We start from the raw sequence: 27,408 nt of genomic DNA, 5'->3' as shown, positions 1-27,408 counted from the left end.
GCAGGCCGCCCCCCGTGCTGATTGGCTGAGGGGCGGGGCAACGAGCCGGAAGCCACGCAGAGCCACGTCTTCGGATTCTCAGCGCCGCAGTCGGTTCTCGGCGCTGCCGCGAGGAAGGTGGTCCGTGCGGTGAGGGTGAGGGGAGTGTCTTGGCGGAGGTGAGCTGGGCCCCGAGGCTTGGCGGCGAGAACGGGACGTTGCGGTGGGCGGGCGTTCGGCCACCCGAGAGGCTAGTGGGCATCTGGCGGACTGAGCTGCGGGCCGCGAGGGGCACGCCTACTCGTCCCCGGGCTGGGGAGCGGGCTGGAGGCTCGGGCCCGAGGGTCGAGCTAGGGGAAGGGGTCTCGTCCATCACCTCAGTGCGGGCCTCAAGGCTGGGTGCCAGGAAACGTGGGCAGATTCTGGGGCGAGGAGTTAGGGGAACTAACCAGGTGCTGAAGGTTGAATAGAGGGAAGGGGATCGTTCTAGGCTTTTTTGAGTGGTCGCATTTTGGACTTGACGGTACTTTCAATAAAAACCTTTGCATATTCATCAAAAGTAGTTTTAGGACATAAAACGCTTGAAATGACGGAAGCATTTTATCTTGACTTTTTTATTTTAAAAAAGACTTTTGGGTGAAACAGGTTTACGCCCTTATGAATAATTATGGTATATTGCCAACTGGTCAGTTTTTAATGAAATGTCTTCATGCTTGAAAAATAGATTTGTCCACTCTAGGTCAAACTAAATTAGCTTCCTAAATGCCAGTTTTTTCCAGCTGAACAAAAACATATAACTGTTGTTCATTGAAGTAATGAAGGACAATAAAGAAAACAAGGAAGTCTAGTGGGCTACAGGCTGACCTTTGACTTTAAAGGTAAAAGGAAGATGTTGCTTGTTAATGAGAGCTTAATTTAGAAGGGCGTCAGGATCCTCATGAAAATACAAAAATCCACCCCATGGTGTATGTGGAGGTCTGTCTTGGAGGGGAGGTTTTTCCCCTTTGCTTTTCCTTTGGGAATCAGTCTCTGTAGCCTGGGAGGAATAGCAGAACTTCACAGATTTCCCAGATGTTTTGCATGTGCAGCTTAGGTCCACTTGAGAATGTGACTTCAGGCCTCAGTCCATCAGCAGTAAGCTAGACCCAGAATTCAGTTTTCCCATTTATAAAATGAGGTGATTCCTGATCATGTAGGATTTTGTGAATCGTAAGTGGTCATATGTGTGGATTTATTTCTAGGTGCTCTGGTTCTATTCTACTGATCTTTTTTATACCAAGGCCATACTGTTTTGATTACTGTAGCTCTGTAGTGTACTTTGAAATCAGGAGTGTGGTGCCTCCAGCTTTGTTCTTCTCAAGAGTGCTGTGATTATTCAGCATCTTTTGTTGTGCTGTGGAATCTTCAGTTTAGTTGGAAGTGGACTGTTTAAAAGTTTGCCTTGTGTCCAGGAATTGTTGGGGACAACCTGATTTCTGTCCTGAAGTGGACAAAACAGATAATGCTAACCCACGGATGTATTCTACTGTTCTTCCCTCTCAAACGTAGGCCTCTTTGGGGAAGATCAGAATGAGGCAGATGTATTAGTTTGGGATGACAGGTTTTGAAGCAAATGGTCCATGGAAGATTTCTTATTATACCTGAAAAATATTCCTTTATTTTGCAGACATGGATTTAGATGCCGTTACAAAGCAGTCAGTGTTACATGCCAAGCCTGACGGGCTCATTCTTCAATATGGGACTGCTGGATTTCGAACGAAAGCAGAACATCTTGATCATGTCATGTTTCGAATGGGATTATTAGCTGTCCTGAGGTCAAAGCAGACAAAATCTGCCATAGGAGTCATGGTAACAGCGTCGCACAATCCTGAGGTAATGCATATAGTGCTCCAGTAAGAGAGGCTTATGTTTCTAAGACCAAACTTTAGTTTCTGAGCACTTTGACCCCAGTTCAAGTTCTAATTCTAGTACTTTGCTTTGTCCTTGTTCTATGCCTTTGGTTTTGAACAAGCACTTTTCTTAACAAGTGGTCATTTCACTCACAACTCTTTAACAGTTGTGGAGAGAGTGAGATGAGACAGTCATTTTTTGGAGTATGTCCATATTGAGAAATAACACAATGTCCTTATAACTTAATTGTATTGAGACAGCATCAGTAATAAAAAGTGTTGCCTCTGTTAATGTGGCAGAGATTGAAGAGATTGGAGGCAAACTGGGGGAGGGGAGAGGACAAATTTTTGAAAAGACTTATCACACTTTGAAAATTTTCAGACAGCTTTTCTATAGCTAGGGAATAGTCTCTTGTTCTGAGTGAACAGCTGGACATGTGACTTGAGGGATCCAGAGGTGAACATTGGACAGGATATTGATCAGGCCTGATGAGTCTAGGGTTTATGACAATCAAGTTTTTTAAAGTATTCCTCTGACACAACTTAATTATCTTATTCTGCACTGGCCTATAACTCACTAAAACATTGTTTAAATAATATGCTTCTGTTCTGTTGCTAGAACACAAGACTTTTGCCTTTGTAGCTAAATCAGCAGGTTAGTGAGGGATTGTAACCTCTTCCTCTCACAGCCGCCCCCACCGAAAAACAAGAGGATGTTGCTTATTCAGCTTCTAAATGCGGATTGTTATAAATGTGTTAAGTGTTAAATGTCTAAATCACCGCACTTGCTTAATGATGCGTAGGCAGAACCCCACATTTATTGTTAATTCCAGAAGCACGTCTTCAGACAATTTTGAGCTCTTCCCTTCCAGTGTGTGCTTTTGAGTGCAGCCGCAGGGAGAAGGGTCTCCAGGGACCCTGGTTCTGCTGCAGTTGTGCCTCATCAGTTAATTGATGGTGGACACACGGGTGACAGCCTTTTAAAAGGCTAGGGGGGCTCAGCAGCTGTTGGGTGTAAGAGTCAGATAGACTTGATGTTTTAATATCAGCACTGACACTTCCTAGCTGTATGAACATAAGCAGATTACTTGCTCTGAATCTCGGTTTTCTCAGAGATTGGAGTAACCATAGGAGGATTAGTTAGATTGATGACACGTGCAGTGAGGATTCACTGAGGTGATGCATGTACAGTACCTGGTCCAGCACCTGGCCTTCAGTCGTGGTCACCGGGGAAACTGCCTAGCCATCACTGCCTTTTGTTTGGGGAGAAACAGCTTGGGTTTGCTTCCTCATGACTGTGCACATTACTTTTTATTTTTATTTTTTTTTAGGAAGACAATGGTGTAAAATTGGTGGATCCTTTGGGTGAAATGTTGGCAGCATCCTGGGAGGAGCATGCTACCTGCTTGGCAAACGCTGAGGAAGAACATTTGCCCAGAGTGTTGGTGGACATCAGCGAGAAGGCAGCCGTGGATCTGCACCAAGATGCCTTTGTGGTGATTGGTAGAGATACCAGGTGCCCATCAGAGCCAGGGTGAAAGCTGATTTTTGAATGCCACATAAGTGGTTGTATCAGTTTTAGCACTCGAGACAAATGGAAAGAGTCAGGTGGAATGGAACCACCCTGAGAGGTTCCTCCTGGTCTTTTCAGTAGGACGTAGGAGTTAAGTCACTGCTCTGGCTTGGGCTTGGTGTCCGAGCCCCAACTCTCAAGCTTACTCTGTGAGTTGAGCAAGTCGCTTAACCTTTTGGAGCGCACCTTTGCTCGCCTGTAGTGTTGATGGTGAGCCTACATCATGCAGGCCTACCTGAAGATTACATAAGATAGTATAGACGACACACCTGTTTCCTGGCGCAAGACAAGCACTTCCCAAATGTCTCCCATCCCTTTGTTTCTGTAGGTTTGCACCTTTCCGCTGCAGAGTAAGAACATGTGATTATTACTTTACTGTGTTTGGAGACTATGACCTGTGTTAGGGTTGGCTCGCACATTTTCTTCTGCTAGAGCTAGTTGGAAAGCGTTAACCATCTGCATTATTTCTACATGTTTGTCACATTTAGCAGCTCTTGGCTTCTTTCACAGAGAAGTGTCACTGTAAAATGTTGGGTTAAAAGTGTACTTTGAAACAGAAGCATTCTCTTTAGCATAAGAGCTGGTTCTAGCCAGAGATTTGTTCTAAAGTAAATTTCTACTCAGTCTCTAAATGCCTTACCATTTTACCCTTACCCATTAAGTGTGTTGCCCTTAATGTGTTACCACTGATTGTGGGTTTGTAGGTAATGAATAGCCAAGTGGTTTATGTTCTGAAGCAGATATCATCTCACAGTAAATCCATCCACATGTTTTCCTCTCACCTGTTAACTAGTTTAAATGATATAGAAAATCTTGTTCTATAAAGCAGGTATGTATATTGATCTTTATTTTCAGATAGAAAAATAATTTATTCTGACTTTTTAAAATGAAAACTAGATTCTCTATCCTAGGTGGTGTAACACCTAGCCTTGGCTTACACGCGCTCTGTCTGTATTTACCATCACTGTTTTCAAGCAGTAAATGTGTTGTTACCATCAAACTTGAAAAAGTGTTTGAGTGTAGGAGTAATTAGTGTTACAGTTATATTAGTGTTAAAGTTTATATCTATTTCCTAAATTTATTTAAAAGGCAAAACTCTTTCCAAGAAATATATTGAGAAAGGCCACTGGAAAATGCTTACACTTTACCTGTATGTCTTTTCAGAGTTTTTGGGCTGTGCAGGCTTCGTTTAGTTTGACTACAGTGGACTCACTATTCTGAAATCTGTAACGTAGAATGTCTGCATCTGCTTTCAGAGCTTGCAGCCCAGCTGCTCTTGGATTAGATGTGATGTTCTCTCCCTTTTCTTTCCCAGGCCCAGCAGTGGGGAGCTGTCACAGTCTGTGATAGACGGTGTGGCAGCTTTAGGAGGCCGGTTCCAGGGTATGTAGCTGCTCTGATTTGTAAATTAGTCTTTAAAAAAAAATCTCAAAGTGAATGCATAATTTAATTTAGAAAAGTTTGAAAATAAGTGAACTTGTAGCATTTTAAATACTTAAATACTACTAGCATTTTAAGTTAAAAAATTAAAAAATTTCTGGACATGCATGTTATATTTCAGCTGTAGGAGATTATCTATAGGCAGCGCTGATCTTAAACGACTTCCTTTATTAAGACTGAACATACTGGTATAAAAACTCTTGAAGTTACTTGATATACTCATTCTGGGGAGTTCTTCCTATCAGGCAGGTATTCTCTAATAGCTGATCACATGTGGAGGCAGTGCGACAGGTAATGATGGAAAATACCTTTGACTGACTTGTGATCATGATTTTTAAGTTTTGATAGATGATCTTTCCCGTTTTACCAAGTGAAGAGTTAAACGCAGCGAAACAGGCTGGAATCCTCTTCTCACACTGGTTGTGCATCTTGTGAATGCAGTGACTCCACTGTGCTTGGAGGTGAATTTTCCCAGTGTCAGATCGCTCTCAATTAAAAGCATCTTCTCTTGATCCTCTCAACCTCCGTGTGTCCCTCAGTTCCCATTTAATAACCTGGCCTCTTCCAGACTTGCCTAGTTTGCTTCTCTGTTTGCTCTTCTGATTATAAGAAGCCTGCTGGCGGTGAATACCTGTCCTTGCCCCTTCAGGGAAATGTCTGTGCCAACACTCATCTGCTAGAAAGCAGGAATTCACCTGGGGCCTGGGCCTCCCCAGGGACTGTTCAAGCTGCCGGACCCTGTGGACCTCTGGGTACAGTGCACCGTGTTACCTGCACAAGCACTTGTCTAGAGAGAGGAGCTGTAGCTTTTGTCAGATACTCAAAGGGATTTGTGATCTAAGAATAACTCTCAGAACTGATATTTGAAATTTTTTATTTCAGTTGATCTCTTGGCAGCTATCCACAGAGTGATCTCTCCCTCTTTTTCCCCTACTTCTTCAGCCACTGTTCCAAACTGTCCTGTCTGCAGGATCCTTTTCTGTCTCCTAATATGGGCTTTCCTCACTTCCTGCTTTCATTCTGCCTCATTTCTGAATGAGCATCCTTGTTGCCATAGCTCCAGCTGCAAATACTCTTTTGTTCATTCACTTGTTAGTTCATCGAACAGTTTTGACTACCTGCTATGTAGAGCCCTCCAGGAGTGTGTTTCATAGCATAGCTCAGCCTGTAGGAAGAAGCCCGTCTTGTATCATGACATGTGTCTAGTGTGCTTGTGTGAATAACTGAAACAGAATTTTCAGAGAACAGCGCTTACCATCCTCCGTGACTTGTGTTCATCTGTTTCATTAAAAAATGGAGAAATGCTGACTGGGTCTCACTAAGTAGATTCCCTGACCTGTTGGCAGGGTTTTTTTTTTTTTTTTTTTTTTCAATCATTAAAAAATTTTTTTTAAATTTTCGGCTGCACTGGGTCTTCGTTGCTGCATGCGGGCTTTCTCTAGTTGCAGCAAGTGGGGGCTGCTCTCTGGTTGCGATGAGCAGGCTTCTCATTGTGGCGCCTTCTCTTGTTGCCAAGCATAGGCTCAAGGCACTCAGGCTTCAGTGGTCTCGGCTCTCGGGCTCAGTTGCCCCGTGGCATGTGGAATCCTCCTTGACCATCCCCTGCATTGGCAGGTGGGCTGCTAACCACAGACCACCAGTGATGTCCAGTAGGTGGTTTTGAAAGCACTGGTTTGAGTCATGTTTCCACGTAGGTGGCTGCCCACTCCCCCAGGTTCACCCTGCCCCAAATCGCGTTCTTTCTGCCATCCGCAGAATGGTTGACCTTTCCAGCTCTGTCCTTCTAACTCTAGAACCATCAGTGTTGTAGCGTTTGAACCTAGAAAAATTGGAGAGTAATTTAAAAACAAACTAACATCTTTTGCTCACTGCTCTCTTCCACTTAGTGTATGTCAGGAAACAAAGGTGGTTGATGTGGCTTCAGCTCAGGGAGACTGGGAGAAGCTACTAGAAGATAGGGTTAGGGAGGTGAGCAGGGGCCGGGTCATTCTAAGCCTTACAAGTCGCGGGGAGAATTGGGGTTTTACTTTCAGTATGGTGGGAGTCCACTGAAGGAGTTTATGCCAGCGAATGGCATCACATTTTCACTTTAAGCCAGTCCCTCTGGCTGTGGTTTGGAGAGAGGAGGGAGTTGGTCTCGGAAAGGAAGAGAAACCAGCTAGGAGACTAGGTAGTAGATTCATGCAAGACTTGCTAGTGAGAAAACCGGGAAACGATGAGATTAGTAACGACGTTAAAGGATTTTTGTGATTCATGGTGAGGTTAGAGGTGTGAAGAATGGCTGCCAGGTTTCTGGGTTGATCTGTTGAATGGATGGTGATGTTTTTATTGAGTCACTGTCATTTCGTAAATGTTTATTTTGTAATTTTGATACTGGTCACAACATCCACTTGTTTCAGCCTTCAGTGTGTGTCTCTGGGCTGTTGTTTGTCTCTCCTTATGCACTGCCACTGAGCTGGTCTGAGCTTTTACCCACTTTTTTTTTTTTAAAGCTCTTCCACCTTCTCGCATCTAATCCTTGTACCAGAGCCAAATATCTGTTACACAGCTGCAGTGCTCAGGAACCTAAAGTGACCGTTTGCCTTCCATCCAGACTCTTGTGCTTGGCTTTGAAGACCACTGACAAATTTTGTCACAGTGTATTTATTGGATCCTGGTCCACTTTCGCTGTTTCCCTTGCTTCTAACTCATAGTCCCTTTCTTGTGTGTTTAGCTATTTGTTTTCTGGGAGAATTATCTGTGGGACAATTTTGAGTTTCACGATGAAGGTGTATTGCCCTGGTGGGGTTCAGTGTTTGCATTTGCTTGGGGTACTACCGGGCTGGTGGGTGATAAGGTTCTTTGATGACAGCATTCTTCTGGATCCCTGTGGTTGTGTGCCTCTGGGCTGGGAGTCCCTGGAGGCCTGTACTTGTGGTGACAGCTCGTCAGGTATGGGCTTTCCCCTCTGCTCTGTTTGGTGCCAAGTCAGCTTTCTGGGGAGTAGGCCCTGGGGGCTTACTCCTGACTCAGTCTTGCCCTGAAGAATTGTTGTTTAGTTGCCAAGTTGTGTCTGACTCTTTTGCAACCCCATAGACTGTAGGCCGCCAGGCTCCTCTGTCCTTTGGGTCTTCCAGGCAAGAATACTGGAGTGGGCTGCCATTTCCTCCTCCAGCGGATCTTCCCGACCCAGGGATCGAACCTTCCTCTCATACATTGCAGGTAGATTCTTTACCACTGAGCCACCTGGGAAGCTCTGCACTGAATAGTCCTTCTTTTAAAAAATTTAATTTTTATTTTATTTCAGTTCAGTCGTGTCTGACTCTTTACGACCCCATGGACTGCAAGCATGGCAGGCTTCCCTGTTGAGCAACTCCTGGAGCTTACTCAAACTTATGTCCATTGAGTCGGTGATGCCATCCAACCATCTCACCCTCTGTCGCCCCCTTCTCCTCCTGTCCTCAATCTTTCCCAGCATCAGGGTCTTTTCAGATGGGTTGGTTCTGCGGATCAGGTGGACAAAGTATTGGAGTTTCAGCTTCAGCATCAGTCCTTCCAGTGAATATTCAGGACTGATCTCTTTTAGGATGGACTGGTTTGATCTTGCAGTCCAAGGGACTCTCAAGAGTCTTTTTCCAACACCACAGTTGAAAAGCATCAATTCTTCGGTGCTCAGCTTTCCTTATAGTCCAGCCCTCACATCCATTTTATATAGGAGTATAATTGATTTACAGCATTCAGTTTCAGATGCACAGAAAGTGATTCAGTTATACACATGTCCTTTCTTCTGCAGATTCTTTTCCCATGTACGTTATTATAGAATATTGAGTAGAGTTCCCTGTGCTGCACAGGAGGTCCTTGTTGACTATCTGTTTTGTATATAGTCGTGTATGTATGTTAATCCCAACCTCTTAATTTACCCCTCCCCTCCATGTTTCCCCTTGGGCACAATAAGCTTGTTTTTGAAGTCTGAGAGTCTGTTTCTGTTTTGTAAATAAGTTCATTTGTATCCTTTTTTTAAAGTTAGATTCCTCATGTGAGTGATGTCGTATGATGCTTGTCTTTGCTTACTTCTCCTGGTCTGATCATCTCTAGGTCCATCCATGTTGCTGTAAATGGCACCATTCAGCCTTCTCTCTGGCTGAGCAATGACCCAGTGTAACATGTACTGCGTCTTCTTTAGGCATTCCTGTGTCAGTGGACGTCTAGTTTGCTTCGTGTCTTGGCTGTTGTAAATATTGTAAATAGTGCTGCAGTGAACCTTGGGGTATATGATGTGAATTCTGGCTTGAAGAATAGGCCTTTGGGGCTTCAGGCACTTCTGCTGAGTTGCATGTCTTAGATCAGCATGGACTTTCTACACAGAGAACCATTGCTCAACTCCTAGTTTAGATGAGTGCCCTCAGAGCAAAACTGGCTTTGCTTATCTTGCATCCTGGAATTCTCTCTTACTTAACTCTGGCCTAATTGGTACTGCAGTTCTTTTTGAAAAGAGATAAAAGTCTTTTATCTTTCAGTTTTGGTTGTTTCTAAAAGGAGGGTTCATCTGAATTACGTGGTTTATAATGTTACGAAAACAGAACCCAGTTATTACTTTTGTACGTTGCCAGATGACTGGTTTAGCTGTCATTAGTAGTTCGTATTTCTTTTAGAACTGAGTATGTGTCCAGTGTGTCCCCTTCCACCACCAAACAGTTCATTCTGACTCCATCCACCTGGCAGCCACATCCCAGGCGTGCAGGGCTCAGTGCCTCAAACCTTGCCCCTCCCCGCCTTCAGATGCCCTCACCTGGGCTCCTGACCACCCTCTCCTTAGGCCGATTAATTTGTTTAGATAGGCTCATAGAACTCGGGGAAGCATTCGACTTCCTAGTGCACCAGTTTATTATACGGAGTGTAGCCCGGAACGGCCAGATGGTGGAGATTCATGTGGGGAGGGGCGTGGGGCATCAGTGCGCCCTGGGCCCCCCAGTCCCCACTGGCTCCCCGTCCTGGAACCCCATCCTTTAGGGCTTTTATGGAGGCCTCCTTACATAGGCATGGCTGCTTAGATCTTTGGTGAACTAAGTTGAACTTTGTTCTAAGGTGAATTCAGAGCTTTGGTTGAACTCAGTCTCCTGTCCCTCCTTTCTCCCTTCCCTGGAGTTTGGGAGGAGGTTGGAGGCGGGCAGGCAGGTCTGTAAATTTCAGTTCTCTAATCCTGTGGTTGGTTCCCAGGCAACCAGCCACCCCTAAGGTTTCTAAGGGCCTTCTGAAAGTTACCTCATTAGCGTAACAAAAGATGCCTTTCTGTGGAGGCTCTGCCAGAAATGGAGACAGATCAAATGAATGATTCTTGGTATAAATCACAGTATCACAGCATGACCTGTAGTTTTAATGACTTCAGTGGATGTTTATGCATATTTCTGGGTGGTTTAAAACAGCGTTTCTTGTATTTTCTGAGATGTCTTTTTTTAAAGAGGATTTATGACCCTGAAATTGACACAGCATGAGTCTTCAACGTTGTTGAGAACGGTGTGAAGTGACTTTTTGTGTCTCTGTGACAGATTATGGCTTGCTGACGACGCCCCAGCTGCACTACATGGTCTTCTGTAGAAACAGCAAAGGCCAGTATGGAAAGGCAACCGTAGAGGGTTACTACCAGAAACTGTCCTCAGCCTTTGTGGAACTTACCAAACAGGTCAGAATCTCTCCAGTGTGGTTCGAGTTAGAGCAGTTGCTTAAAAGAACATCATTGAACAGTTTATTTAAATATTTGTCACTTTTTTTTCCAAAAATTTGGCCTGTCTCCTTTTTCTTTCCAAGGTTCTGCAAGGTCTGGCCCTTGCAGCCAGCTAACTCTGTGTTGGCATTTACTTGGCAAGGCACATAGTATGTTCTTGTTACCAACCAGGGTTCTTGGCCTCCTTAATCAGTAGAAATTGGTAAGAGGCCAGACAAATTCAGGCAGGGCTTTGTTGGGGCCCCTGCTGCAGCAGAAGGGAGCAAAACCCACAGATTTGCTTGCTTACTGAGGGGAGGCCAAGGTGGTTCCTTACATTGGAGGGAAGAGGCGTGTCCAGGCTTCTGGCTAGAGGAGGGCTTAGGTGATTTGTCCACCCCTTAGCTGGTGTTGCGTGCAGGGGGCATGCACAGTGCCCAGCTTTCGCTCCCAGCTCTCGTAGCAATTGGGTTTCTTTGGGTGGTTTTTCGTATCTTGTTGCCCATAATTTGCCCCAACTGCTTGCATGCAGTTATTCTCAGTCCCTCTTCTCTTTGTATTTTGTTGCTGGCGGAGACTTTGTCCAGGTGCGAGCACTGTAGCAAAGGGTCTCAAGTGCCAGCCTGTCTCATTTTGAGCTCACTGCGGGAGAAGCGTGATGAACTTGCAGTTTCCATAAGTGTTCACGCAGATGAATTTGCTCTTAGAGTTATTGTAGGTGCTGTTGGCGTCATACTGGAAGCATCTACTGTTAAGAAAATCTGTCTTCAAGGTGTATTAGCTTCCTAAGCCTGAACAGAGATTTGAGGGATATAATTCACTTGATCAGCCAATATCGAGCATATGTTGTTGTCAGGAATTGTTGACCAAAACCAAGTCCTTGCTCTCATAGAACTTACATTTTGGGGTGAGGGAGGGTAGGAGAGGAGACTGCCAGGAAAAACTCCACTTGCCTGGTGGTGTAATACACTATGAAGAGAATGACGGATATTATTGCTACTCATTCATCTGTATACTCATGCCCACATTTGAATGATTGCTATGGAATACAGACTAATAAGGGACCTTGCTAAATAAAGCTTCATTTCTGTAATGTATTTGGTCTGTAAAACTTTTCCAATATCTGTGACCAAAAAATGGTGTTTTAAAAATCTTACTTTGGTGTTTTACAGTTTTCATATGAACATGTGTACCCTTTTGTTTCCTGGCTTAAAATAGACAAGTGAACTGAAATAATGGCAGCTGTTTACGTGCACATACCTGTGCTTTATGCCTCACTTTGGTATCTTGAAGTGGCTCTTCCGTTTCTTTGCCTTTTCAGGCCTTCTGCAGCGGAGATGACCGCAGAACACTCAGGGTTGACTGTGCGAACGGCATAGGCGCCCTGAAGCTGGCAGAGATGAGACACTACTTCTCACAGGGGCTGTCCGTTCAGCTGTTCAACGATGGGACCAAAGGGAAACTCAACCATTTATGTGGGGCCGACTTTGTGAAAAGTCATCAGAAACCTCCACAGGGTATGCGAAAAATGTGTTTTTAGTGCTCTGTCTGAAACCAGTCACTCAAACAGAGGTGGCAAAGAGAGAGTCATGCAGCTGTCCTGGCCCCGCTGCTGTTAGACATCTGGGCCCTGTCCGCTTGCCGTTGCCACGCAATGACACGCAGAACACGGCTGCTCTCGGCCCTGAGAGTCTTGTGACTCTTCACAGGGGGCAGGAAAGCCAGTGGAAAAAGCAAAATCAGGACGTGGGATTTTGGAGCAGTGATTCTTAAGCTTTAGCAGACATAAGAATCACCTGGAAGGCTGGTGAGCATGTAGATTTCCTGGGCTCTACCCCGGGGGGTCTGATTCTGTAGGTCTTGGGTGGATTTGTCCATTTGCTGCTGTCCATCTCTTGTGGTAAAGGAACAGTAATGTTACCTAAATTTGATGTGACGGTTGCTCAGGTTTCAGTAAGCTATGCAAATTACACAAGACATTAATCTCACTGGTTGTAATTTTTTTTGCTCTGAAATACTAGTGTTTCTTGTTACTGATATAAACAAATGAAAATCACTTTTTTCAGGATTTAAGTACACACTGTATCTGCTGCTGATTATTTAAGGATGTAGTATGTAGTACAAGGGAAATTGAATTCAATTTAATACCTATAGCTTTCAAAGCACTATGTGGCAATCTGTGTTGCCAAACCACTGGCTTGTAGAAGGGAATTTTATTTTAGTGTCATATAGGGTTTCAGCTTAGATAGATTTTGAGTGCTCTTTTTTCACTTAACTGTGAAAGAACTTACTGTGTAAAAATACTAGTAAACCTGTTTACTATTTAAAGGTTAAGATAATGGTTTTATTTGGAAGGGTGTTTTTCTTTATGTTTTATTTCCATTTAAATGAATTCTCTTCCCTTGATTTTGAACAGTTATCTCTGTTCATGTTCAAAAACAATATATGTTTATGTAGAGCTTCAGACAGGAGGAATGATCAGGATTTTCCTCATTGACAAAATACTCCAGTTACTTATATTTGATTATACCCTCTGCTTGGTCACATAAGAATAGAAATGGTTCTTTATCTGCAGGTACAGAGACAGTTTTTCCTTTTAACTGGGCTCCAGTTCACAAATTGGGAGAAACTTTGTTCAGCTGAAATTTGATTTTTTTAAATCTTAAGGACAGGCTCACTCTTTACCTAGCACATGTTTAATATTGCTGAAGTCCTGGAAAGATAATTTTAAACACCTCTTGAAATGTCATAGTGGACATACTTTTGTATAAACACAGAGGGTCACTTCTAATCAATACTTAATGGGAAAAAAAAATTTCCCTCTGTAACTAGTGTGAGAGAAAAACCTAAAACTTTTTACATTAAATTTTATCCCCCTTTCTTAGACCGAAATGTGTTTTGATTTATTCTCGGTGCTAGGAATTGAAATGAGGGCCAATGAAAGATGCTGTTCCTTCGATGGAGATGCAGACAGGATCGTTTACTACTACCATGATGCAGACGGTCAGTTTCATCTCATAGACGGAGACAAGATAGCCACCCTCATTAGCAGTTTCCTCAAAGAGCTCCTGTTGGAGGTACGGTGCTGGGGCTGACCACCCTTTCACACAGACACACTGGGGAAATTGTTTGGTATCAGGCAGTTGCTTGAACGTCTCAGAGGCATGATTTGTGGGGAGTTCCTCACATCTGTGGCCAGAAAATACAAAAAGAAATGGTCATTCCAGTCATTTCAATGTTAGGGCTCTGGATTTGGAACCTAAAGGGAGTAGTCTTTTCTCTTTTATACTGGCAGAGAGCTTCATGATTTGGAGCTTTACAAAGTTCTGGTTTCTTCATAGCTACCTTTTTTCTTTTTTGGCCTAACTGTGGGGCATGTGGTATCTTAGTTCCCCAACCAGGGATTGAACCCACACCCTCTGCAGTGGAATCGTGGTCTTAACCACTGGACCACCAGGGAAGTTGGTAACTGACATTTTAATGAGGGTTCCATGAACATCATTCCCCAGAGCCTTGAGTTTATACAGAAAGTCTCCTCTGAGGGATTTATTTACTATGATTATGATAACCTTTAGTGACATGAGGTTTATTATGTTATGCTCTTGCGGAAATCTCAGATTAGCTTTAACTATAAAATGTAATGATAATTATCATAATATGGAAAAGGTATACTTTAAGAATTCAGTGTGTATTTTTATTAAAAACTGAAGAGATCAAGAAATGACAGGTTTCTCTAAAAAGGATTCTTCAGCAACTGAGATGTCCTTCATAGGGTGAAAAAACTTTGGTTCATCCAGACAAAGGAATATTATTCAACGGTAAAAAAAAAAGCTATCAAGCCATGAAAAGACATGGAGGAAACGTGAATGCATATTTCTGAGTGAATTAAGTCGAACTGAAAGGGCTGTGTGTATCACGGTGGGTCCAACTATAGGATACTGTGCAAAAAAACACCAAAAACACAAAAACTATGGTGACATTTAAAAGATCAGTAGTTTCAAGGCGGTGGGGAGAAGTGAATGCTGAAGGATAAACAGATGGAGCACAGAGGACTTTTCAGGGCTGAAAGTACCTACTGTAAACATGGAGACGTGTTCTCATACATTTGTCCAAACCTGCAGAATATACAGCACTAAGAATGAGTCCTCATGTAATCTGTGGGGTAATATAAAGGAAATCCGGTGATTGAAAGGAGTTCCTTGTAGAATTGCTTTCAATAATACTCAAAAAAGTACTTAGGTTTTTTCCTGGCATACATGTGAATTTTCTGTGAGTTGTTTATTGCATAAAACTTGAGTGATGGCCGGACTGGCCGATAATTTTGTCATCCTTTAGAACTCTGTTTATAGGTTTGCTTTCGTAGGGTCTTTGCCTTTGATGGCAAGGTAATTGTCCTTGTTTTTTTCTAGATTGGAGATGGTTTGAGTCTCGGTGTTGTACAAACTGCATATGCCAATGGAAGCTCAACACGGTACCTGGAAGAAGTTATGAAGGTATTGAACACTTTCCATTTGTTGGTACCTTCTTCATCATTACTTTTTATTGTGGGGTATTTCTGTGAGGAAAATAATGCCCTCATAAAAATGAATAGATTGAAATGCATGGAACCGAGCTGTTGTCTACCTAAGGGTAGAAAGTGAAAGTGTCAGTCGCTCAGAGGTGTCTGACTCTCTGCAACTTCATGGGCAAGTAGCCTGCCAGGCTCCTCTGTCCATAGGATTCTCCAGGCAAGAATACTGGAGTGAGTTGCCATTCCCTTCTGCAGGGGATCTGCCTGACCCAGGGATTGAACCCAGGTCTCCTACATTGCAGACAGATTCTTTACTGTCTGAACCACCGGGGAAACTGCACTTAAAGGTAACTAGAAATCAAAGAAAAATTAAATTGTCCCTAATGCAGAAAAGGAAAGAGACTTTCCTTCCTCCCTTTTCCTAGAGTGTTTCTTTTAGCAAGCTTATGTTTTCTCTGTCCTTTTGTGATGTCAATCTTTTGAAAGGCAAAATAGGCCAGTTTTACAGTTAAGGTTTCTCTATAAGGGCGTAGAGTACCTCTTTGAAACATAAACATCAAGGAAGGTAGCATCCCAACACTTAGCCTCCCGGAAGTTTGACCACCTTACCACTTAGAGCCGGGCACCCATCTGCTTGACAGAGAGATGTGAGAAATTGTATCATTCCTTTGGAGAAGGACAATTAGCCAAGCCCAGTGGCCACAGCTTTCCGACAGACCCTCTTGGCTCAGATGTTAAAGAATCTGCCTGCAATGCAGCAAACCCAGGTTCGATTTCCTGGGACAGGAAGATCCCCTGGAGAAGGAAATGGCAACCCATTCTGGTATTCTTGCCCAGAAAATTCCATGGACAGAGGAACCTGGTGGGCTGCAGTTCATGGGATCTCAGAGTTGGACACAGCTGAGTGGCTAATATGCACACACACGCATGACAAAAGGTACTGCAGAATCTTCCTGAGAAGCAGACCTGTTCTGTAGATAGACTGCCATGGGGTTTTGTAGGGGGAGAGACTGGGCTCAACTCCTGATACAACAGGAAAAGTGGAGATTTTATAGCCAAGGAATAGGATATGGGGGCAGGGAGTGGGTTGGTGAATGGAAAATTGCCAAGAGGAACCTCAGGGAGGGTTCTGGCTAAACCAACGTAACAGGACTTCTGTTGACGGCAGGCCTGGGTGGTCAGATGGTACGGGGTGGGGACTTTGGGCTGATATGGAGAGTAGGGGATTCCAGCTAAAGTGATTGAGCAAAAGATTCTTTGTAAAACTGGGTCCTTGGAGACATGGCCGAGGACAGGACCTGTTCAGGCTCAAAAGAGCCTGACTCTCATGTGGTTGAGGAGAGATCTTGGTCACGAGTTATCTTGAGGTGTGTAAAAGGGTGGGATTGCTTTCTGTCTTTGCAGTCTCTTTCCAGGGGTCCCCAACCCTCAGGATCTAGCGCCGGGATCTGAGATGGAGCTGCTGTGATGACAGTAGTAGAAAGTGCACAGTAAATGTGATGCACTTGAGTCATCCCGAAACCATTTCCCGCCCCCAGGTCTGTGGAGAAATTGTCTTCCACAAAACTGGCCCCTGTTACCAAAAAGGTTGGGGGCCTCTGTCTTCAGAGGATTGCCTGTGATGTGCATCACAGTCTGGTTTATTGGTTATTTGGTAACAGAACCTGTCTTAGTCTTCTGTGGAGATGTTTTGTGGGTTAGTAGATTTTGTTTCTAATCATTTCCCCGGCATCCACCAGGTGACTCTGCCTTGTACATCCCATCTGCTTTAAGAATCAGAGGCTGCAGGACCCAAATTGGGTCTGCAGAAAGTAATTCTTTCTCTCCCTGGCTAGTGTGATATTTCCCAACGTCAGTGTTACACCTTGTCAAATTCCTGCATTTCACTAGTTTTGGTGGCCATCCCATTCTTTTTACTTTATTTATTTAAATTTAAATTTATTTAATTGAAGGCTAATTGCTTTTACAATATTGTATTGGTTTTGCCATGCATCAACATGAATCCACCACGGGTATACCCATGTTCCCCATCCTGAACCCCCCTCCCACCTCCCTCTCCGTACCATCCCTCTGGGTCATCCCAGTGCACCAGCCCCAAGCATCCTGTATCCTGCATCGAACCTGGACTGGCGATCTTTTTAAAGCAGGAATGGCAGAATCAGGTTCCTTTCGGATCTGGATAGGAGAAGTGATTACCTGGTGCCCTGACTTAAATATATGGTTACAGTAAATATATGCCTTAAATATTTGGTTACAGTAAACCCACTCAAGGTACTCCATCTGGGGCGCACTTGCCTGCCTTTCATAGAGATTCTTGGTGTTTGGGTTATTCTGTTGTTTTCTTAATTTGTCTCAAAAATGGCTTTTATAGTAAGATGCCCTGTTGAGGAAACTGAACATTGGTAACTCTTCTTCTCAACACATTCTCTTGTAGATTAAATATTTTCAGCCCTAGCCATTCCCGAGTCTCCTAAACCCAATCAAATGCCAGGCCCGTCTGAGCTTGCTCTCTTTTGCAGTTTCGCTGCTGTCTTTCCTTAACCATTCTCTGGCAGATCCACCCGAGACTTGCTGCCCAGTTAGTACTCCAGTCACTGATTTCTTACTAGGATTAGCCATAGAAACCACCTAACCTAAGCCAGAGCTTAGCAAACAGTAGCCTCTGGGCCACATTGAAACTGCCAGCTGTTTCTAGTTTCGTGGGTGGGAATACAGCCACGCTCTCGTTTTCATATGGTCTTGTGACTGCTTTCTCACTACAGAGACAGAATCAAGCAGTTGTGATGGAGACCACGTGACCTACAAAGCCTGAAATATTAGTTCTCTCTTTAGAGTAAAAGCTGGAAAACCCTGGTTTTAAGCCATTCTCCACACTGTAGCTAAACAGCTTTCTGAAACGATCAGATCACGTCACTCCCCCAGCTTGAATCTTTCATTATAAGGGGCCCCTCAGCTCTCTCACCCCGCTTTACTCTGGGCTGTGTACTGCTGTGCAGTCACTCCCCCACAGGGACACTTAGGCTTTGTATTTTAATTGCTTAATCTCACTGGACTAAGTTCCAGGAGTTTTGTTCCCTAGGATGGTAGGTGGTGGTGGTTCAGTTGCTAAGCCATGTCCGACCCTTTGCGACCCCATGGACTGTAGCTCACCAAGCTTCCCTGTCCTTCACCATCTCCCAGAGTTTGCTTAAACTCATGTCCATTGACGTAGTGATACCATCCAACTATTTCATCCTCTGTCGCCCCCTTCTCCTTCTGCCCTCAATCTTTCCCAGCATCAGGGTCTTTTCCAGTGAATCGGCTCTTCTCATCAAGTGGCCAAAGTATTGGACCTTCAGTTTCAGCATCAGTCCCTTCAGTGAATATTCAGAATTGATTTCCTTTAAGATTGACTGGTCTGATCTCCTTGCTGTCCATGGGACTCTCAAGAGTCTTCTCTAGCACCACAGTTCGAAAGCATCAGTTCTTTGGTGTTCAGCCTTCTTTATGGTCCAGCTCTCACATCTGTATGTAACTACTGGAAGAACCGTAGCTTTGACTACACAGACTTTTTCTCAGCAAAGTGATGTCTCTGCTTTTGAATATGCTGTCTAGGTTTTTCATAGCTTTTCTTCCAAGGAGAGAACATCTTTTAATTTCATGGCTGCAGTCACCGTCCACAGTGATTTTGGAGCCCGAGGAAAGAAAATCTGTCAGTGTTTCCATTTTTCCCCCATCTGTTTGTCATGAAGTGATGGAATTGCATGCCATGATTTTTTTTTTCAAACTTTTTATTTAAGGATAATTGCTTTACAGAATCTTGCTGTTTTCTGTCAGACGTCACCCTGAATCAGCCATAGGTATACATATATCCTCTCCCTTTTGAACTTCCCTCCCATCTCCCTCCCTATCCCACCCTACTAGGTTGATACAGAGCCCCTGTTTGAGTTTCCTGAGCCACACTGCAAATTCCCCTTGGCTATCTACTTTACATATGGTAATGTAAGTTTCCATGTTACTCTTTATGTCTCACCCTCTCCTCCCCTCTCCCTTTGTGCATAAGTCTGTTCTCTATGTCTGTTTCTCCATTGCTGCCCTGTAAGTAAATTCTTCAGGACCATTTTTCTAGATTCCGTATGTATGCATTAGAACACAATATTTATCTTTCTCTTTCTGACTTACTTCACTCTGTATAATAGGTTCTAGGTTCATCCACCTCATTAGAAGCAACTCAAAGGTGTTCCTGTTTATGGCTGGATAATATTCCATTGTGTGTATGTACCACGACTTCTTTATCCATTCATCCGTTGATGGACATCTAGGTTGCTTCCATGCTCTAACTATTGTAAACAGTGCTGCAATGAACAATGGGATACATGTGTCCTTTTCGATTTTGGTTTCCTCAGGGTATAGGCAGAGGTTTATAACAACAAAAAAATGTGACTGAGGAAAAAAGGAAAGAGCTCAAAAGCTTAATTAGATTTCATCGTGCCAATAAAATGGACAACGAGGAGGGGGGAAGGAAAGACAAAATCCAAAAGAATCTACAGAACAAGTCAAAGCATAAAGAATAGTAAATGTTTTTCTTGAGTCACTGCTGTCAGAATCCTTTCTTTCGCTGGGAGTCACAGCCCACCTCACCTCCCTAGGATGCCCTCCAACACTGTGCTGATCTCTGGACCTTCTGTGGGGGCAGCTCAGACTCTAATCTGGTCCTGCTCCTCTGTGTTCTTGCTTCCAATGTCTGCAGCCATCAGAACTAGTGCTTTTTCTTACGTGGGAGCTCTCAATGTCCTTTTATATATTCCATGGACCCAGAGTCTGCCTAGTTGATCGTTTGGATTTAATCAGCAGCTTGTACAGCTGGTGGGAAGGTTTTAGGTCTTCTTCCTCAGCCACACTGCCCCTGGGTTTCAATTGTGGTTTTATTTCCACCTCTGCCTGTGTGGGTCGTGCACTGGGGTTTGCTCCTGGGGCTGCCCTGGAGGGCCAGGTGTGGAGGCGGTTCATTCAGCTGCTTGGGACACAGGGTTCTGGCAGCACCAGGTACTCAGGGGAGTTGGCAGCTAGGGCAGCAGGACATACAGTGCTCTAGAAGGGTATGGCAACCAGTACTGCCCAATACACTCCAGTATTGCCTGGAGAACCCCCCTCCCTGACAGAGAAGCTTGGCATACCACAGTCTACAGGGTCGCAAAGGGTTGGACACAACTGAAGTGACCCTGTGTCCATAGACAGATTTGTTTTGCCTGTGGCAGCTCTGTCCCAGTGTGAGTTGGGTGTGAAGGTGGCGCAACTGCTTGGCTGGCAGGGCCCCTGGTGGTGCAAAATGTGCAGGGACGTGGACTGCCTCCGCTGTAGGAGTTATGGCCGTCTCAGCGCCTTTCTTCGAGCCCTCTTGCAGCTGGCGATCAGAAGGCCTCATTGGCTAGTCTTTCTCTGTAGCTTCACCCATTCAGGCACTTAGAGGGCTCTCTTGCCTTGGGTCCTTCTCTGTTGTTGGGCAAGTCAGGCACATAGAGGGAGGCCCCCGTGGCTGGGGTCCTACTCTGTAGTTCAGTGCATTAGGCATTTGATGGGCCAGCCTTGATTGTTCAGCTGCCGATGCTGGCGTGTGGGGAGAGAGGCGCCTCGGTGATGGCTCCACGCCCCACGCATGACTCAGCAGTATCGCCTCGCTTCCATGGCTGCCTGGCTTTCCTCCACAGGCATTTCCCGCCACCGTCTCCTCCCTGACATCCCCTCGATCCATCTCTCTGCAGTCCACAGCAGCACTTGCCCTGAGATTGCTCCACAGCCCCTAAACCCCAGCTGCCAGCCATTGCGCCTTCCAGGGGACCTGGGTCCCTGTCTTGGCTAAGTATGGCTTTGGCAAAGATTGTCTGATTCTCATTCCATTTAGGCTGTGACAGATCAGCTATTTCACTTTCAGCCTTAAATGTTTCTTGTCTGACTCAGACAGTTGCCCCACTGTGAGGATCAGACCTCTGCTTCAGTTGCCCCACCCACTGAGGGCGTGTCCAGTCTTACTAAGACTCCTGTTTTTCCCCTACTTCCTTCGTCCTACTGAGTTTTGCGTGGTTCTGTATATTCTTTTCTGCTGGTCAGGTCCTCCTGTCTGCTCTCAGCTGGTGTTCTGCACGCACTTCCGTGTCTGAAGGTGTTTCCCTGATGTATCCGGGGAGAGAGATGTACTCCACATCCACGTACTCCTCCGCCATCTTGTTCTCTCCCATGATCTATTTGTGAATGTTGAGTTGTAAGCCAGCTTTTTCACCCTCCTCTTTCATCCTCATCAAGAGGCTCTTTAGTTTGTCTTTGGTTTCTGCCATTAGAATGGTATCATCTGCGTATCTGAGTTTGTTGATACTTCTGGCAGTCTTGATTCCAGCTTGTGATTCTTTCGCCGACATACTCTGCATGTAAGTTATATAAGCAGGGGGACAATATACAGCCTTGACGTACTCCTTTCCTAATTTTGAACCAGTCTGTTGTTCTTTATCTGGTTCACTTGTTTCTTGACCTGCGTGCAGGTTTCTCAGGAGGCAGCTAACATGGTTTGGTATTCCCATCTTTTTAAGAATTTTCTGCAGTTTATTGTGATCTACACAGAATTTTCCAAATTTGCTGGTATATTGAGTACAGCACCTTATCATCTTTTAGGATTTTAAATAGCTCAGCTGGAATTTCATAACCACCACTAGCTTTGTTCCTGTATTTCCTAAGGCCCACTTGACTTCACACTCCAGGATGTCTGGCTCAAGGTGAGTGACCACACCATCAAGGTTGGTTAAGTACACAGTGAATATTTGCTGATTAACTGCTGTTTTATAAATATGTGTTTCAGGTACCTGTCTACTGTACCAAAACTGGTGTTAAACATTTGCACCACAAAGCTCAAGAGTTTGACATTGGTGTTTATTTTGAAGCAAATGGGCATGGCACAGTAAGTTCTCATAAATAATGACCTGCCTTTAGCTCGCACTTTTTTTTTTTAAAGATGGAATTCGGTAATATTCCACTTTGATGAAATGATTGGGATGGTGATAGAAATGATATAGCTGATATTTTCTTATGTTCTGTGAAACTGTGGCTCTCAGATTGTAATGATCTTTCTTGGAATGGGAAGAGATAATACTAATTTGTTCCTATAATATATATAGTTTCTTTGAAAATATGTAGGTCTTAATTCCCCTGCAACTAGGCAATTTATACATCATTTAAAATTTTTCTTCAAAAGTGTGAGAAGGTTGAGGACTAACTTACAAGCAACTAGAAATGAGTTTAAAGTAATTTGCAATAGGCATCTAAAATTTTTTATGACTTAGCAGAAGGAGAATGAAAGTTTGAGATATAATTTGCATATCCTGATACCATTTTAACATAAGTCTGTAGTATATTCATAAGGTTCAAAAGTTTTATTAAATGTTTTTTAATATCTAGTCTTATTTCATAAATGGATTTGAGATGGTTAACAGAAAATGTTATCTAGGTCAGATAATTCTCATTATTTCAAAATTAGCTTGAATAGGCCATGACTATAAGAGGAAAAATAGTAAGTTACTAGAAAATGTCATTGAAATATAACTTCAGTGATCTTATGCAGGGTTGGTAAATGCTTTTGAACTAGTAAATATTTTAGTTTTCACAAGCCTGAAAGTGAAAGTGAAGTTGCTCAGTCGTGTCCGATTCTTTGCGACTGCATGGACTGTAGCCTACCAGTCTCCTCAGTCGTGGAGTTTTCCAGGCAAGAACACTGGAGTGGGTTGACATTTCCTTCCCCAGGGGACCTTCCCAATAGGGGTTTGTTGCATCTGCTCAGATCTCCTAGTGAAGAGTAAATGAATGGGAGTGGCCATGGTTCCACAAAAGAAGTGACCAGTGCATCTTGGTTACCAACAAGCTTTGTATTTCATCAAGTGGCCGCATGTACCGTGCTGCTCCTCTTCAGTGCTGGGCCTCTGAAGGCACTAAACCATGTGGGTAAGCAGTTCAAAACGGCAGGAGTCCGCAGGAGCACGACGCATATCATGCATTGAGTATCCACGGCACCGTTTGCCATAGTGTAATATGTATGACAAACCTCTTTTCTACTTTTCTTTAGCTTACGTCCTTAAAAATTAAGTCAAGAAAACTGTATTAATGGCAATGAATTATATTCTTCTAAGTAGAATGGATACAGATCAGGCTTAAGGAAGCTGGTTGCCCAGAACTGGTTTAGCTGGCTGACAGCAACATCATACACCCACCATATGCATTCACCTTTGCCAGGGTGATTATTTTCTTGGTAATCTTTACATTTTGGTAACCCAGTTTTATAATCCTATAATACCTTCTGAGTTCTGATTTGATCTTACATTAATTTCATATATTCTACAGCTGCCATTTTTATCCCCTTGGTTTCTCCAGACTCACTGAGAGTTTCAAAAGTAGTTTAGTTGGGATGATCGTACTTACTGACTGGGGCATGGTTAGTGTTTGGTGATTTTTTTTTTTTTTGGTATGCTTTTATTGTAGGTACTGTTCAGTAAAGCTGCTGAAACAAAGATAAAACAACTAGCAAAAGAATCAGAAGATGAGAAAAGGAAAGCTGCGAAGATGCTTGAAAGTATAATTGACTTGTTTAACCAGGTGAGAACTGCAGGGGGATGGTGGACTCTTGGTTATGCTTAGCTGCTCGGTCGTCTCCGACTCTTTGCGACCCCATGGACTGTAGCCCGTCAGGCTCCTATCCACAGGGATTCTCCAGGCAAGAGGACTGGAGTGGCTTGCCATGCCCTCCTCCAGGACTCTTGGTTACTTACACAGTCAGAAGGTAGACAGGGTCATGTGCTGTATCAAACATCAAAGTGGAAAAGTTGTGGCAGCTTCCTTGCAGCTGTGTAGATTTAAACTGAAATGCAGTGGCAGAACATTTATGTGCTTCAGATTTTCAAGTAATGATTAGTTTACAGCTGAGGTCCACAGATTCAGCTATGAGGTATATCTGTGAGGCTAAATATATATATATATAATGTTTTGAAACCAACCTTGTCAAGGGAATTCAGAAAAAATAGTCTGATGAAGCACACCTGTGGGTCAGATGATTGGGACTGAGTGGAGACTGTGGAAATGGACGAGCAAAGCATAGGTCAGTGGAATGCGACAGAACTTATATTTAAGAGTCTTGCACATATGGGCAGTTCATATACCTCAGTGTGTAATCCTTGCATAACAGGAAGAGTCTGCGTCATAACTCCTGTTTTATAAATGAAGCAACAGCCTTAAAGAGTTACTCAGTGGCAGAGTATGGCAGAGTATCCAGCTTTAGGTGTGTTTTACCACCAAAAGCTCCACTTTACCATGCATGAGGCCTTCCACCATTATGGCATAATATCTCAGAAGGAATCTAGCAATAAATAAAATGTTGATTCACAGAGTGTTAATGCTGGAACCTCAAGAGTTATCCAGCCTAACCTCACTTTACATATGAGCAAGGAGATTAAAGGCAGGTGGTCTTAGTATTCTCTATAGTCCTTTTCTTGTTGCCTTCCATAGAGGTCTGTCCCTCAGTGTAGTTCATTTACCCACCCCAGTCAGTCATGCAGCATGGGGGGAGGAGGCAGCCAGGACACGGTTTTCTCAGACAGAAGACATTCTTATCAACGTCGTGCTCGTGTTCTTGCATTTTGCAGACAATTGGTGATGCTATTTCCGACATGCTGGTGATTGAGGCCATCTTGGCTCTGAAGGGCCTGACCGTGCAGCAGTGGGACGCTCTCTATACAGACCTTCCAAACAGACAGCTCAAAGTTAAGGTGTGAGCCAGTTCACTCCCTTTCTAAAAACTAAGTTCATTTTACATCATATGTACTGTATAGAAAAGATTGAATTTTCTCACATCTTTAAAAACTACAGAATCCCCTCCTAACCATTCTACTGTTATTTAGAAGTATTTGGTTTCCAACTTTATTATAAATATGTATCACTTTAAAAGATTTTATTATTTTTTTTTAATTTTAAAGATGTGAAGAGAGAACAAAATAATGAACCCCCTTTACACTAGCTTCAACTAGTGTCCTCCACATCCCCACTGTTATTTTGAAGCAAGCCCTGGATAGCTTGTTGGTCCAAGTGTAGATGTGTCTTTCCTCTGCATTAGTCTTGGTTCACGCAGTACTTCCAGAGGCTGGATGCTGAGAAGTAGAATCTGGGCTAAAAGGGACACAATTTTAAAGGCGTTTTAGATAAACTGCTGATCGTTTTCTATATGGATATATACCAGATTACACTGTTCCCAACAGACATTTTTGAGAGAGAGAGATTAAATCCACAGTTCACAGAAATGACTGCTGATTGTTCAAGTTTTTTTTTTTTTTAAGGAGGTTTTTATGATTCCCTTTTTAAAAAAATACCTAAGATTATTTGATCAATGACTATGCCATACAGTACTGGCCATTATTTTAGTAGTGACTGTAAGACAGTCTGTGGTAATCTACCTCAGTACTGTACTTTGTGGTACAATCAGCTGAAACGTAGGTCTGTTCCTGCTGACATTAAATAGCCATAATCATTTGGTGGGAATTATGTTGAATGGGTTAAAGCTTGAGAAAGGGAGTATGATATAGAAAAAAAAACATGAAATGCTTGTGCCTAGGTTGCAGACAGGCAAGTCATTAGCACCACAGATGCTGAAAGACAAGTAGTTAAACCTCCAGGACTCCAGGAGGCCATCAATGACCTGGTGAAGAAGTACAGGCTTTCCCGCGCGTTTGTCCGGCCCTCTGGTACAGAAGACATAGTCCGAGTCTATGCAGAAGCAGACTCGCAGGTAAGCTGAGACAGTTCTACTGAAAGGATGTGCAGTGAGAATCTAAAGGTGGTGGAGGAGGGTGGTAGCAGCAGAGAAAACTATTTTAATGCTATTGGAATCTCTAATGTCCGAGATTTATGGAGCCTTTTTTCTTCGGTAGTAGTTACATAGTTGACTAAAACTCCCCCAGATATTCTTCTTGTAATGTATTCTATATTTCCTAAAAGGGTCATATTTCTAACTGCTCTAAGAATACTACTTAGTATACCAATACATACGTAGTTTGACACATAGTAATTAAGCTTATGCATCCTAAAGTGGAATATACTTTTTTCCTTCATTTAAAAACATCCTGTTGCTGAAATTCATGAAAATGACTTACTTTGAAGTTCATTTCTAAACTCACTGGTACTGCACCCGTGCTGCCTGAAATTTGTCTTTGTGTCTAGGCTTTCAATTTGGTTTTCAAAAATTTTCCTTTAAATGACAGCCTTGCTGTGTGCGTCTCTTTTCTTGATAGGATCAGAGACTTAAAAGTGTTTTTTTCAGCTGAAGCAAAGTTACAGGGGGATGGCCAGAGCCTCAGTAAGAGATCTCTTCAATTTATATAGTAGCTGTAGCTTTTTTGCAGAAATTCAGGCCATTACAGAATGCAGTAAACAAATATCCCTGGTGCATGAGGAAAGGATAACTGGGGCCTCAACAGTTACTTCTGCTTTTGGTCAATTGTGGCCTTCTTGCCATTAACAACTTACTGCCTAAAGAGTCAATAACTCTTCACACTATTACTGACCGGAGACATATTGTTATGTCTTTTCTTATTACTGAATTTATTCAGAGTTTTAACATGATAATCAAATCAGATTATAAAATAAAGTTAGCTAGGAACTTACCTGATTTAGAAGAATGTGACTTGTTTTCCACTTATCTATTGTAATTTGTTACTGAAAGATGAAAAAAAGTTCTCATTTGAATTATTTGTAAGTGAAACAAAATTGGAAAGCTTCCTCCCTGGGAGTTGCAGGTAACCTGGTAGATGCTGTGTCTTTTTCATCTAATATCCTTTTATGTAACTTACAGGAAAACACAGACAGCCTTGCATATGAAGTGAGCTTGGCAGTGTTTCAGCTGGCTGGAGGAATTGGAGAAAGACCTCAACGAGGTTTCTGAGGACAATTTTTATATTCTTTAGAAACCAGAGTTTTAAAAAAAGTTCTTAAGAATAATACTACTGCCACTGTTGTGACAGGTTCAGACACATTTATAATAATGTTTACAGTGTACCTTACTGGATTGTTTCTAGATCTGATTTTTTCTTAAACACTACCAGAATCATTCTTAGAAATAGGTAAGCCTTATATTTGTTAAGTTTCATTTTTTTAAATAAAACTAAATTCACCTGTAATATTAATCACACTAATATAAAGTACTGGAGCTCAAGTATATGATTCAGTCATTAACTTTATAATATATGCAAGGAAACTTTCATAAAGGCTGCTAGAAAATTAAAGCTTATTTATTACCAACTCCTGTGATGTCTTTTCCATCGATGTTACCTCCCCATGA

At 43.1% G+C, this 27,408-nt stretch overlaps 1 protein-coding gene across 1 annotated transcript; it reads left to right on the top strand.

Annotated features, from left to right (window-relative positions):
• The first annotated feature begins 19 nt into the window (after positions 1-19).
• On the top strand, positions 20-27,368 carry PGM3 (phosphoglucomutase 3). Its single transcript, XM_069598972.1, has 13 exons — positions 20-158; positions 1,646-1,851; positions 3,200-3,384; positions 4,757-4,824; positions 10,407-10,540; positions 11,883-12,078; positions 13,481-13,638; positions 14,971-15,054; positions 21,898-21,996; positions 23,568-23,681; positions 24,725-24,847; positions 25,687-25,860; positions 26,923-27,368. The coding sequence occupies exons 2-13, from the start codon at positions 1,648-1,650 to the stop codon at positions 27,010-27,012; spliced, it is 1,629 nt and encodes a 542-aa protein (XP_069455073.1). The 5' UTR covers positions 20-158; positions 1,646-1,647; the 3' UTR covers positions 27,013-27,368.
• Positions 27,369-27,408: the final 40 nt, after the last annotated feature.

The sequence above is a fragment of the Ovis canadensis genome, chromosome 8, assembly GCF_042477335.2.
Source record: "Ovis canadensis isolate MfBH-ARS-UI-01 breed Bighorn chromosome 8, ARS-UI_OviCan_v2, whole genome shotgun sequence".
NCBI lineage: Eukaryota > Metazoa > Chordata > Mammalia > Artiodactyla > Bovidae > Ovis > Ovis canadensis.
This window is presented reverse-complemented; position numbering and strand designations above follow the sequence as displayed.

Excerpts from the sequence above, each read along its gene's own strand:
- PGM3 (XM_069598972.1), top strand. The coding sequence starts at position 1,648 with ATGGATTTAGATGCCGTTACAAAGCAGTCAGTGTTACATGCCAAGCCT. Across the intron at positions 12,079-13,480 it reads TCATCAGAAACCTCCACAGG|GAATTGAAATGAGGGCCAAT; the intron begins GTATGCGAAAAA and ends TCTCGGTGCTAG. Across the intron at positions 15,055-21,897 it reads ACCTGGAAGAAGTTATGAAG|GTACCTGTCTACTGTACCAA; the intron begins GTATTGAACACT and ends TATGTGTTTCAG.